Genomic DNA, 14,214 nt, shown 5'->3' with positions numbered 1-14,214 from the left:
TTTTCTTTCTTAGGGTAGTTAGCTTCCCTGGGGCTGCCACGTTAGGGTCTGCATATTTTCCAGCTCCTTCCATAGTAGGGCTATGAATTACCAAATCCTTATATGTGTTCAACATATTTGTATTTGTTGTCTCACTTCCTGTTTAAGGGAGTTTTGTCTGTGTTCCTTCTGGGTCCTCTGTTCCCTTCTTGCGACAGTCTTTTCTGCCTCCTCTCCCCAACTTAGCATCTACAAGCTTTCGATGCTCTGTTAGGATTTTTTTGTCTGTTTGTTTGTTTGTTTTTCCCTTTACTTACAGGTAGTTTGAAAATTTGTATTTTCTGGATCCTAGAACTGCTGAAGGAATTGATCCTGTGGGTTTTATTTGTCCTTGTTGATTTTTATTTTGCTTTTTGTGGAAAGATAATATGGTTTTAAAATCAGAATGCCAGGAGCACCTGAGTGGCTCAGTTGGTTTAGTGTCTGACTTCAGCTCGGGTCATGATCCCACAGTTTGTGGGTTTGAACCTCGCAGCAGGCTTGTTGCTGTCAGTGCGGAGTCCATTTTGGATCCTCTGTTCCCTGCCCCCCCCCCCCCCCCCGTCTCTGCCCCTCCCCTGTTCATGCTCTCTCTGTCAAAAATAAATAATAAACATTAAGAAACAGAAATCAGAATGCCACTATTATTCCCCAAACCGTAGTACTTCTTTAATGGAAGTTTTGTAAATGAAGAAATTCAAAGCAAATATTACAGTTATATACATTTGTCCTTAAAAGAGAAGCTAGAGTTTTGAGATTCCCAAATTTAATGTAGTTAATGTCTATGTTAAGTACCATTTATCTGACCTTTATTGTAGTTGTTATCATGGAAAAAAAGACTTAATAATAACCACAGATTTTTGTATTTTATTTCACTATCAATTGTTTGTACCTTTTTCCTTCTGAAAATATCATTCTGAGAACTGACCAAAGAACATCTGAAAATGCAGACTTACTTGTAGGTGAGTTGACTAAGGTTCAGAGAGATGTGAGATAAGGTAGATGTGGTATAAGGTAGATGGAGATGTGACTAGAACCCTGACTTCCAGACCATTTCTCTTTCTTCAACATTAGACTTTTCTTTTTAGGAGTCAAGACATTCCCTGTATAGCTTGGCCATTGTACAAAGTATAATTCTAGGCTGTAAATCTGTGATCTATATAGTAATACAATAGAAGAGAGGAGTTTGTCAAGGAGGTATAGGACCAGGGCGCCTGGGTGGCTCAGTCGGTTAAGCGTCCAACTTCGGCTCAGGTCATGATCTCACAGTCCATGAGTTCGAGCCCCACGTCGGGCTCTGTGCTGATAGCTCAGAGCCTGGAGCCTGTTTCAGATTCTGTGTCTCCCTTGCTCTCTGACCCTTCCCCATTCATGCTCTGTCTCTTTCTGTCTCAAAAATAAATGTTAAAAAATAAAAAGAAAAAAGAAGGTATAGGACCTAGGGGTGCCTGGCTGGCTCAGTCTGTAGAGCATGTGATTCTTGATCTTGGGGTTGCGAGTTCAAGCCCCATGTTGGGCATGGAGCCTACTTAGAAAAAAAAGCTATAAAACCTCCCAGAATGATGTCCTTGAGGGAAGAGCAGTAGGATTTTAAAACTTGCAGCTACGATGTGCTGTTTTAAAGCAAGGACTTTAACTGTGGGAAAATAAAATGGTTATGTTATTCATAAAGGAGCTGCAAGCACTCTACAACTTTAACCTTTTATGTTTCCATTGAAGTCAAAAGTAAACAGTGTGACCTTTTAGTTTTGGATTTTCTTAAAATTATAAAGAAATATGCCAGGAAAATATTACCAAGGAGAAATGCTAATTTATTGATTTTTTTTTCCTGTGATCTTTTGTATTTTGCTGATTCTTGAGTTTTTCAATGTGAATTCAAAAGGGTTACACACACACACACACACACACACACACACACACACACGAAACTAAAGGGAGTCATAATTTGAATGCATGCCTTAAACAAGTAGGAACAGTCTAATAGGTTCCTAATTAGGAAATGACATTTATGAGGCAAAGTTAAATCATTATGGGTCTGTTTCCTTTAATTTTGGGAGACTTACTTAGGTGAAATGCACTGTTTGTTTACTGCTGTGTTTTCTGGCATCATGGTTTAGGGAATAATTTCATCTTAAATATAGTCTATGAGGTCCTTTTATATGCTCGGCACTCTCCCAGGTGCTTTACATCAGTTTATTATGACTATTAAAACAGTGGTTCAAAATAAGTTGGTATCCCCATTTTGATGACAAGAAGAGTAAAACATGAAAAGGAAACTTTTTCAAGATTATAGTTTTAAGCAGTGGCACAAACTCAAATCTCTAAGAAGAACTATCTTCAGTATCACAATTCTATAGAAGCATCAGACTAAGATAGGATTCAGAACACATTTGTACAATGTAGACCATAGCCTTAATTGTTTGGTAATTGAGTACTCTCTGGTAATATTTGTCTGGCAAAGAATGTTCTTTCTGACTATAAGACTCCTTGCCTGAGAGCCCATTATATTTATTAGAAATGGACAAAAGCATTACCAGTATGTATCGCTATTGTTCCTCCAGCCTACAATTCTATCTGAATAGAATACCAAGGGGTTATTCATGAAGGATCTTGATATTTGCTTTCTAGGACATGAGCTATGGACCATCACATGTACCATGGGACAAGGGAGAAAATATGCCATTCTTCATATAAACTAACAAAAGCCACTAAAGTTAATTTGGTTTTATGTATTTGGAAAGCAAACATCCGTTTAACATTTGTTACTAGTTCTTTCTTAAATTTGATATACAGTAAGACAAAGGCAGTAAAACCTTTGACATCAAATTTTAATCATTTTTAAATTGCTTTGGTACAAAGGATGTACTGAGGTACAATGTTATTTTTTTCATATTTTAGATACAAAATAGTCATAAATTCCTGTTTTTTAAATTTTTGTGTTTTTTTAATTGAAGTATAAATGTATGGTAATAGATTAGCTTCAGGTGTACAACATAATGATTCATCAATTCTGTATCTTAGTGCTCACCATGGTAAGTGTAGTCACCATTTGTCACCAAACAATATACAAAATTATTGATTTTGTTCCCTATGCTGTACTTTTCATTTCCGTGAGTTATTTCATAACTGTAAACCTGTTTTCTTAATCCCTTTTATCTATTTCAGCCATCCCTCCACCCACCTCCCCTCTGGCAACCATTATTTTATTCTCTATATCTAAGAATCTATTTTTGTTCATTTGTTTTGTTTTTTAGATTCCACATATATTGAAATCATATGGTATTTGTCTTTCTCTAGCTTATTTTGCTTTGTGTAATACCTTCTAGGTCCATGCATATTATCACAAATGTCAAGTCTCATTCTTTTTGATGGCTGAATAATATTCCATTATGTCTGTCTATTCTATTTCCCATCTTCTTTATCCATTCATCTGTTGAAAGACCCTTGGGTTGCATCTGTATCTTGGCTATTGTAAATAATGCTGCAGTAAACATAAGGGTACATACATCTTTTTGAATTAGCGTTTTCATTTTCTTTAGGTAGTACATCCAGTAGTGCAATTGCTGGGTTGTATGCTATTTCTATTTTAATTTTTTTGAGGACCTCCCATACTGTTTTCCACAGTAGCTGTGCCAATTTAAATGCACGAGAGTTCCTTTTATGTGAATGCTGCAGCTAGGACTCCTAGTAGCATGTTCAAGAAAAGTGGTCTTGTTCCTGTGCTCAGAAGAAAAGCTTTCTCAGTGGTGCCTGGATGGCTTAGTCAGTTAAGCATCCAAATTTGGCTCAGGTTAGGATCTCACGGCTTGTGGATTCAAGCCCTGTGTCGGGCTCTGTGCTGACAGCTCGGATCCTGGAGCCTGCTTTAGATTCTATGTCTCCCTCTCTCTCTCTGCCCCTCCTCTGCTCATGCTCTGTCTTCCTCTCTCTCTCAAAAATAAACATTAAATTTTTTAAGAAGAAAAGCAGGGCATCAGTATTTCACCACAGTATGATGTTATCTGTGGGCTTTTCATATATGGCCTTTATTATGTTGAGGTATGTTCCCTGTAAACCGATTTCGCTGAAGATTTTTAACATGAACAGATGTTGAAAATTGTCACATGCTTTTTCTGCATCTGTTGGGATGATCATGTGATTTTTATCTTTCATTTTGTGGATGTGCTGTATCACATTGATTGATTTGCAAATATTAAACCATCTTTGCATCCTTGGAATGAATCCCACTTGGTCATGGTGAATGATCATTTTAATGTATTGTTGAATGTGGTTTGCTAATATATTGAGGATTTTTGCATGTTCATCAGCGATAATCGCCTATAGTGTTCTTCTTTTATAATGTCTTTGTCTAGTTTTGGTATCAGAGTAATGCTGGCCTCACAGAATGAATTTGGGAGCTTTCCTCCTTCTGTTCTTTAGAATACTTTGAGAAGAATATGTATTGTGTGTGTGTGTGTGTGTGTGTGTGTGTGTGTGTATTTTCTTTTAGTATTGACTCTTCTTTAAATATTTGGTACAAGTCACCTGTGACTGCATCTGGTTCTAGACTTTTGTTTGTTGGGAGTTTGATTACTGATTCAATTTCGTTGCTAGTTACTGGTGTGTTCAAATTTTCTATTTCTTCCTCATTTAGGTATGGAAGTTTATAGGTTTCTAAGAATTTATTCATCTAGGTTGCCCAGTTTGTTGGCATATGGTTTTTCATAATATTCTTATAATCCGTTGTATTTCTGTGCTATAAGTTGTTTATCCACCTTCATTTCTGATTGAGTCCTTTGTTTTTGTTGATGAATCTGGCTAAAGGTTTATCGGTTTTGCCTTTGTGGAGAACCAGTTTGGTGTCATTGAACTTTTCCATGGTTATTTTTAGTCTCTGTTTTATTTCTGCTCTAGTCTTAATATTTCCTTCTATTAGCTTTGGGCCATATTCTTTGTCTAGATTTCTTAATTTAAGGGTTTGTAAGGTGTTTGAATTTTTGTTTCTTGAGTTAGACCTGTATTGCTATAAATTTCCCTCTTAAAATTCATTTTTGCTGCATCCCAAAGATTTTGTACAGTTGTATTTCTCATTTATCTCCATGTATTTTTACTTCCTCTTTGATTTCTTGGTTGACCATTGATTGTTTAGTAGCATATTGTTTAGTCTCTGTGTATTTGTATTCTTTGCAGGTTTTTTCTTGTAATTGATTTCTAGTTTCATACTGTTGTAGCCAGAAAAGATGCTTGATAGTATTTCAATCTTGAATTTATAGACATTTGTTTTATGGTCTAACATGTCCTGGAGAATGTTCTATGTGCACTTGAAAACAACGTGTATTCTGTTTTCAGATGAAATGTTTCGTATATATGTTAGGTCCACTGGTCCAATGTGCCATTCAGGGTACTATTTCCCGTTAACTTTCTGTCTGGATGGCATATACATTGATGTAAGTGTTGTGTTAAAGGCCCCTACCATTATTGTATTACTGTCAATTTCTCCGTTTAGGTCTGTTAGTAATTGCTTTATATATTTGGATGTTCCAATGATGGGTGCATAGATATTTACAATTATTAACCCTGTTTTTAAATTTTTCCCTTTATCATTATATGATGCCCTTCTTTGTCTTTTGTTACAGTCTTTGTTTTAAAGTCTGTTTTGTGGGATATAAATATTGTTGCTCAGGCTTTTTTTCCACTTCTGTTTGCATGGAACCTTTTTCCATTCTTTAAGTGGTCTAAAGTGAGCCTCTTACAGGCGGCAAATGGATAGGTCTTTTTTTTTTTTTTTTAATCTGTTCATTTACCCTCTATCTTTTGATTGTAACATTTAGTCCTTTTATATTAAAAGTAACTATCCATAGGTATGTAATTATTGCCATTTTTTTGTGCCTTATTTTCTGGTTCTTCTCTATTCCTTTCTTCTCTTGCTCTCTCTTGTGGTTTGATGGCCTTTAGTATTATGCTTGGATTCCTTCCTCTTTTTTTGTGTTTTCTTATTTATTATAGGTTTTTGATTTGTGGTTGCCATTAGGTTCCTATATAAAATCTTACGGGTGTAGCAGTTTATATAAAGTTGATGATTGCTTAAGTTTAAACATATTCTAAAAGCACTAAATATTTACTTCCCCACCCTTGTTTTATGAATGTCATATATATATATGTCATATATATATATGTCATATATATATGAATATTTTTTTTAAAGTTTATTCATTCATTTTGAGAGAGAGAGAGAGAGAGAGAGAGCAAGAGCATGAGCAGGGGAGGGGCAGAGAGAGAGAGAGAATCTTAAGCAGGCCCTACACTCTCAGTGTAGAGCCCAGTGTGGGGCTCGAACTCCCGAACCGTGAGGTCATGGCCTGAGCTGAAATCAAGTCAGACACTTAACTGACTGAGCCACCCATGCACCCCACGAATGTCATATTTTATGTCATTTTATTTATGTGTATCCCTTGACTCATTTTGTATATTTTACTACTTTCATGTTTGTTTTTTTTTTTTACCTCCATACTGGTTTTATAAGTGATTTACCTGCCTTTATTATATGTTTGCATTTATCTGTGAAATTTTTTCTTTCATTTTCTTATTATTATGGCCTTTTCTTTCCAGTCAGGATTCCCTTCAACGTTTTGTGTAAGTCAAGTTTGGTGGTGATAAACTCCTTTAACTTCTGTTTGTCTAGGAAACTCTTTATCTCTCCTGTTCCAAGTTCTGTTGCTGGGTAGAATATTCTGGATACTTTCCTGTAAGCACTTTGACTGTATCATGACACTACCTTCTGGCCTGCAAGTTTCTGCCAAAAAGTCAGCCAGTAGCCTTATGGAGTTCCCCTTGTATGCAACTGTTTTTTGCTCTTGCTTTTAAAATTCTTTTAATAATTAACATGGCAAGGGGCACCTCGTTGACTCAGTTGGTTGAATGTCCAACTTTGGCTCAGGTCATGATCTCCCAGCTTGTGAGTTCGAGCCCCGCATCAGCCTCTGTGCTGACAGCTCAGAGCCTAGAGCCTGTTTCAGATTCTGAGTCTCCCTCTCTGCCCCTCCCTCACTCATTCTCCCTCTCTCCCTCTCTCAAAAATAAATAAACTTTAAAAAAAATTTTTAAAAATAACATGGCAAAAATGATGTAGGGAGGTGTGGACTTCCTTGGGTTCATCTTGTTGGAGGGTCTCTGCCTCCTGTATATGGATGTCTGTTTCTTTCAGGTTATGGAAGTTTTCAGCTGTAATTTATTCAAATAAGTTTTCTGCCCCTTCTTGCTTCTCCTTCAGAGAACTGTTATTATGCCTGATGAAATCGTTGAGGGAAATGAAATGCTTTCCATTTCCCTGTCTTCCATATCACCAGTCTGTTCTTGTGCATCCTCCATTCTGTCATTGATTCCCTCTAGCATGGATTGAGTTCTTCATCTCTGATTGGTCGTTTTTATATTTTTTCTCTGTCAAAGATCTCAGGGATCTTCTACTTTTTTTTTTCTCCCAAGTCCAGTATCTTTATGGCCATTACTTTGTATTCTTTATCAGGCATATTGTTTATCTCCATTTCATTTAGCCTTTTTGCTGTGATTTTTTTTTCCTTGTCCTTTCATTTGGAACATAGATAAAATGAGGAGACAGGACTCTCTGTGTTTATTTCTGTGTATGAGGAAGGTCTGTTTCCTGCTCTTGAGAGAAGTGGCCTTGCGAAGGGAAGTTTGTGGTGCCATGTAGCACAATGCCCCTTGGTCACCAGAACCAGGCACTCCTGGGATATCTTCTGTGGGGGCTGTGCACACCCTACTGTTGTGGCTGAGTCACGTTTGCCTTTAGTCCAGTTGGCTACAATAACCTATTGTGTGTGCTGTGGGCACACCGTGCTGGGTTTGGTCACTGCATGCTTGTATGTGGGAGGTGTCTGCACCTACTCTGCCCTAGCTGTGGGCCCACCAGAGGGCAGAACACTCTCCCTATGGGGCTCCCTGAGAGGCTTTCTTCGGAAGGGGTGAGCAGCCATACCTGATGTCTATACCCAGTCTTGTCTGCTGTAGCTGTAGGCTCACCAGGTGCAGGGCACCCTTCCTGGGTGGTCAGCTAAAAGGTTTGGCTGCTGGAACTGTGGGTGTGCTGGTGTGTGGGGTTATCTACCCCTCTATCCAAGGGAGAGTCACTTGGTCCCTGCCCAGGCTGCTTGCAGGATGTGGTGGGGCAGGAGCTGCATTTGGGGAATGCCTGTCGAGTTGTGGGAGTTGTATGGGGTGGGTCTGCAGGTGAATGTGGGGGTGGGGCAGGTGGTTCTAGCAAAATAGAAGGAGAATGCACAAGTTCCCACATGTATCTGGCTATTTAAGCTGGGGGAGATGAAGGGAAGTGGTGCCTGCCTTCACTTTTGTTCTTGGAGAAGTTTCCTGAAGATGTGTCATTGCACCACATGTTTTGTGATAGTAAATAAATCTATCTTTCCACATATACCACAGGCACTTTTCAAGCTACTGCTTCTATGCTGTGTCTAGGCTGCGATATTTATTATGGGTTACTTATTTTGGGTTGTTGTAGGGTAGAGACTGTTTCCTATTGTCCTCCAGCTCTTCCAGAACTAAGCCTGCTCATTTTAAAAGTACCTGGGGTTAAACCCCACTGATTTTAAAAGCTTGTGAAGTTAAGCCCCACTCATCTTCAGGGCCAAATGTTACAGGGACTTGTCTTCCCGGTGTGTTTCCACAATGCCTAGGGTACATGGCACGGAGCCTGATCATCTCACTTCTCCATGCTTGTGGTGACCTTCCTGTTTGTGGTTAGTCTCACCAGAGGGCTTTGGTTCCCAACTGCATGTCTGCCCCTTTTACCCTTTTGGTCTGGTCTCTCTATGATTAAGCTCTGTTCTGCCAGACTCTGGGTCCTTGTTCAGTTCGTTGCACAAATGTAGCTGTTGGCTTGGTGTGTCTGTAGGGAAGGTTGAGCTCAGGATCCTCCTAGTGTGCCATCTTCCAGCTCTCCCCCAACTTCTGTTATTTCCTTTTCTGTGAACAGATAGCATTGCCTTATATTCAGAAATTTAAACAATTACAAAGGAATTTGAGGAAAAACCATTTGAAAATTACTTGCAGACATGATGAACCCTTTTTCTTAAACATTTCAGTGTGTGTTCCTTTAATAAGGGGGATACTCCCTAACATAACTGCAGTTATAAAAATCAGGAAATTAATGGCGATATATTACCTAATATAGTGGCCTTACCCAAATTTTGAAAAATAGATCCAAGATTCAATCTAGGATCAAACATTGCACTTAATTGTCATTTCTCATCAATTGTCTTTAATCTGGAACTATTGCTTAGTCTTTGTCTTTTATGATCTTGCTATTTTTGAAAAATGTAGGCCAGTTATTTTGTAGTATGTCCCTTGATTTGGGTTTGTCTGGCTTTCTCAAGATGAAAGTTACATAGGGACATCTGGGTGGCTCAGTTGGTCGTCTGACTTTGGCTCAGGTCATGATCTCATAGTTTGTGGGTTCAGGCCCTGCATTGGGCTTTGTGCTGACACACTCTGCTCCTTCCCCACTTGTGCTCGCTCTCTCTCTCTCTCTCTCTCTCCCTCTCTCTCTCTCAAGAATAAACATTAAAAAAAATTTTTTTTTTTGAGAAAAAAGAAGATTAGAGTTACATTTTTGTCAGGAATGCCAGACAAGCAATGTTGTCTCTCAGTTCATCATAGGAAGAGGTACTTGATACCTTTTTGTCCCATTGGTGATAATAAATTATATCACTTGATAGTGGTAGACCATTATAAAGAAGGTTTCCCATTATAAATGCAGGCCTATCTCAGAGATATTGCAGGTTTGGTCCTAGACGACAGCAAAAAGGCCAGTCAGATGAATTTCTTGTTTTTTTCTGGTGCATATAAATTATGTGTTTATTTTACCATGGTATATTAAGTGTACAACAGCATTATGTCTAAAAAGGCAGTGTGCATACCTTAATACTTTATTGCTAAAAAATGCTAATCATCTGAGCTCATCATAATCACTGATCACCGTAACAAATGATGAAACAAATCATGAAATAATTTTTTTTAACGTTTTCCATATTCACTCAAATCCTCTCAATCAACCCTTAAACTAAAGGAGGAACCTGTTTGAAAGTTTTTTTTTCAATCTTATTTTTAAATGTTATTTGGTAGGATCCGAGGTGTTGGAACAGCAGCTATTAATATGTGCCTTGTGGCAACTGGCGTTGCAGATGCATATTATGAAATGGGAATTCACTGCTGGGATATGGCAGGAGCTGGCATCATTGTTACCGAAGCTGGTGGAGTGCTAATGGACGTGACAGGTAAAGTGATGGGACACTGAAGCATTTTTCTCCCTGTTGGACTTTCCTTTAGTTACAGCTTTTTTCTTTTTTTTAAAAAAAATTTTTTTTTTCAACGTTTATTTATTTCTGGGACAGAGAGAGACAGAGCATGAATGGGGGAGGCGCAGAGAGAGAGGGAGACACAGAATCGGAAACAGGCTCCAGGCTCTGAGCCATCAGCCCAGAGCCCGACGCGGGGCTCGAACTCACGGACCGCGAGATCGTGACCTGGCTGAAGTCGGACGCTTAACCGACTGCGCCACCCAGGGGCCCCACAGCTTTTTTCTTTTAATGTTTAACATATACTACACTTCACCTGTTGAAGGCAAAACAAAAACAAGCCATGTGATTTTCTGCAAAATCAGGATATCAAATTTTGACAGGCAAGGAGGATAAAAAGCTAATTGTAATGTGGGACTAATAATGATAGATGGCTAAGCCTTTTTAAAGGTACCAGGAACTCTTGAGAAGCTATTAGAAAAGTAGAGAAGGTCACTGAATCTGAGGATTGTACCAAGAGCTCTTTGAATGGTGATCATGGTGGTAGTTGACAGTGAACTGTCTCCACCATCACTTTGTGCCTTGGGCCTAGAGAGGCTGTTACAGTGAACAGTGAACCAGGCCCAGAAGTATTCACCAGTGATCTGGGAGAAAGGCAACGAAGAAGGGAATGGAAGAAGAGTGGTATGAAATGCTTTGGAGGCAAATTTCATGAACATAGGTTCCCAAACATTAAAGAGGTAGTAAGAGTAATAAAAAGAATTGAAAAAGAACACACAAAAGAAGGAATAGATGAAACTAATATTGCACTGATGTTAACTGGAATTTAAATAAAGACTAAAAACTATAAAGATAACATTTTTCAAACTGGTATGACAGACACCACAACCCCCTCAAAAAAAACCTGGTACTTATTAAAATACTCTTAAAACTCATTTATGCATCGCCAGAGCTTAAACATTATGGTTCTGTGACAGAGTAAAGGAAACTGAAAGTATTAAAATATTATGATTGACCATAGTGCATATTGCTGTACTAGTTTTACAGGAATTCTTGTAGGAGATATAACCATTTTCCATATTTGGTTTGATTTTAGGTGAGCCATTTGACTTGATGTCACGAAGAATAATTGCTGCAAATAGTAAAACATTAGCAGAAAGGATAGCCAAAGAAATTCAAGTAGTACCGTTTCAAAGAGATGATGAAGATTAACTGCAACAGCCTCGCGTATTCAGTCACGGTTCCATCGCCCCTGTATTTGCTGACACACTGATGATGTTATAAAATTTAGGACGTTTATTTCAGATGTATAATATGATTGGCTTAAGTTGTCTTTGATATCCAGATTAAAAAATTGCAGTTTGTTGTATATTTTACTAAGACTAGGTATGCAAGAATACATGAAATGTTGCATTGTTTTAACAAACTTTGCTTGTGAGAGTGCACTTTGGGAAAGATATACAGGTAATTGATAAGACAAAGTATTATCGACTGAAATAGCAGTTTAGAGTTTCTAAGTATATATGAGCCTCTGAAATTCTGACTGTGTACATAAGCATTCTTAACTACAAAGTTAACTTTTTGGAAAAAATTTTCTTTAGTTCCTAAAGCCATATTTAATTAAATTTGTAAGAATTAATGGGTCCTTCCTAGACCAAGGTTTTTTTTCTTTGCAGAGAACCTTGTTTTATTCATCAGTGTACGCGTAGCACCTAGCAGAGTATTTGTTAAACATGGGCAGTCTAAAAATAAGCATTCAAAAGATACTTTGAAGGTAGCAATTCCTAGTTATACATAAAGCAATGAGCTCACCCTTTATTTTTACTTCAGGTGTTAAAGATGATCTCATCCTTTTCATATTTTACGGTATCATTCCTTTTAACTCTTCACATTGCCATATCATTTCAATTCCTGTACCATCAGGTATCCTTTCTACTTGTGGGCATTTCTGCAGTTAATGTTTTCCAAGACACTACAGTATTTGTTTGGAATCTTTTAAAGTCCCAATGTTTAAAAAAAAAAAAAGTTTCAAAACATTATCAGGCATCTAATTTAAATTCTATAATTAGAGTATAAAATTGTACTAAATTCAGGGGCTCCTGGGTGACTCAGTTGGTTGAGTGTCCGACCTCGGCTCAGGTCATGATCTCACGGTTCGTGGGTTCGAGCCCCGCAGCGGGCTCTGTGCTGACAGCTCAGAGCCTAGAGCCTGCTACAGATTCTGTGTCTCCCTCATGCACTCTCTCAAAAACAACCAAACATTTAAAAAAAACTGTACTAAATTCAATATTAATGTTTGAAAGTTGTTCCTACTGATCTTGTTGCGCACAGGAGACCTACAATCAGGCAGGTAAACTGTATTATTAATTGGTGTTTTTTTCCCCAAACTCCTTAATTTTGTTGCCACTGGATTCTATTCAGTCTTTAAATATTCCTTACTAGTCTTTGTCTTAGGAAACTCAAAGAAAATTGTTCTGGTTCATAAACATTTTAAATAAGGTCAATTGACTACTTAGCCTTGTCCTTTGACACTTGAATGGACTATTAATTTTTGTTAGTCTCATGTGAACCTTGTATTTGATAAAAGGAAAAGTACATTTATAAAGTTTAAGGTAGGGGATTGTTGTGCACTTCATTATACTAAGATTTGAGTATTGTAATTATTTACTGTTGGTCATGTGCACTAAAAATATACTGTATTCTGTGGTTAATTTTGCAATTAAATTTATTTAAGATTCATAAAATTTTAAGTATAACTGAACATTGTTAAAGTTTATAGTTTATGTTTGAGATTTGTGTTAAGTTGTAAATGTTGACACTTGCAGTTGTGGCTGAATATATGTTCTTGGTTTTTTTTGTCTACAGTTTTCTCAACTTTTCTAAAAGTCTTTTAGAATAATTTTCCAAAAAGTAGTTTTTCCCCTAAATGCAATTAATTAATTTGTGGCTGAAATTTCTTTAGACATTGAAAAAAAGAGGTTTGACGAGTTATCTGCCAATAGTTTGTAAACCTTCCAGCAGTTTCTTCTAGTATTTACCTTCATCATTTTAAAGGTATATTAAAGGATATTTAAAGGATATATTTAAAGGCTATATTCTGCTATATATTTGACTTTATTCATTATTTAAACTTGCTGTTATGGAAGATGGGGATTTTGTACTTCTAACTCCCCCTTGAGCTACCTTTACATCCTCCTTTCATCCTCTTATAGTAATTACTAATTTACTTAATATAATCTTTGTTATTAAGTTTATATTCAGTGTTCAAGGACTTTCATTCACTGATTAACCAACTAGTATGTTATAATTATATCTTCTTACCTGTGTAATTTTTGTTCTTCCTGAGATTAACACATCGTCCCCAAGATTATAAAACCTCTTTATTAACTGCTTTCTTTTCCTCCTATAGATACATCTTTTGGGGCCCTTTTCCATCTCTTCCAGTCTGAATTGGTTACTAAGTGTGTTCATAGTAGTCCTCCTGGGGCTTCTCTTTGCTTCTCTTATGTTCAGTCATCTGTGTCCTTGATTTTTTTTGTGGCAGTCCCTTATTTTGCTGAGCCCATCTTCCAGGGGTTTTCTCTGAAAATGCACTTGAGAGGGAAAGTTTTGAAATCTCACAAGAAAATGTCTATTCCTTCACTGATAGTTTGTCTAGGTCTAGAATGCTAGGTTGAAAAGTTTTCCCTCAGAATTTGCCTCACTCTCTTTTGTTCAAAATTATTGATGAACAGTCTTTGAATTTGCAATCCATTAACAAGTAGTCCTTTTCTTTTTTTTAAGTATATTTATTTTGAGAGTGTATGAGCAGGGGAGGGGCGGAGAGAGAGAATCCCAATGAGGGGCTCCATCTCACTAATTGTGAGATCATGACCTGATCTGAAACCAAGAA

At 37.4% G+C, this 14,214-nt stretch overlaps 1 protein-coding gene across 7 annotated transcripts in view; it reads left to right on the top strand.

The window, feature by feature from the left end:
- Positions 1-13,402, top strand: part of IMPA1 (inositol monophosphatase 1) — a 36,641-nt gene extending 23,239 nt beyond the window's left edge. For all 7 annotated transcript variants that reach the window (XM_047842239.1, XM_047842242.1, XM_047842241.1 and 4 more), the window contains 2 exons: positions 10,150-10,301; positions 11,419-13,402. In XM_047842239.1, coding sequence (XP_047698195.1) covers positions 10,150-10,301; positions 11,419-11,534 — 268 coding nt within the window. In that variant the 3' untranslated portion in view covers positions 11,535-13,402. The remainder of the gene's footprint in view (positions 1-10,149; positions 10,302-11,418) is intronic.
- Positions 13,403-14,214: the final 812 nt, after the last annotated feature.

The sequence above is a fragment of the Prionailurus viverrinus genome, chromosome F2, assembly GCF_022837055.1.
Source record: "Prionailurus viverrinus isolate Anna chromosome F2, UM_Priviv_1.0, whole genome shotgun sequence".
NCBI lineage: Eukaryota > Metazoa > Chordata > Mammalia > Carnivora > Felidae > Prionailurus > Prionailurus viverrinus.
This window is presented reverse-complemented; position numbering and strand designations above follow the sequence as displayed.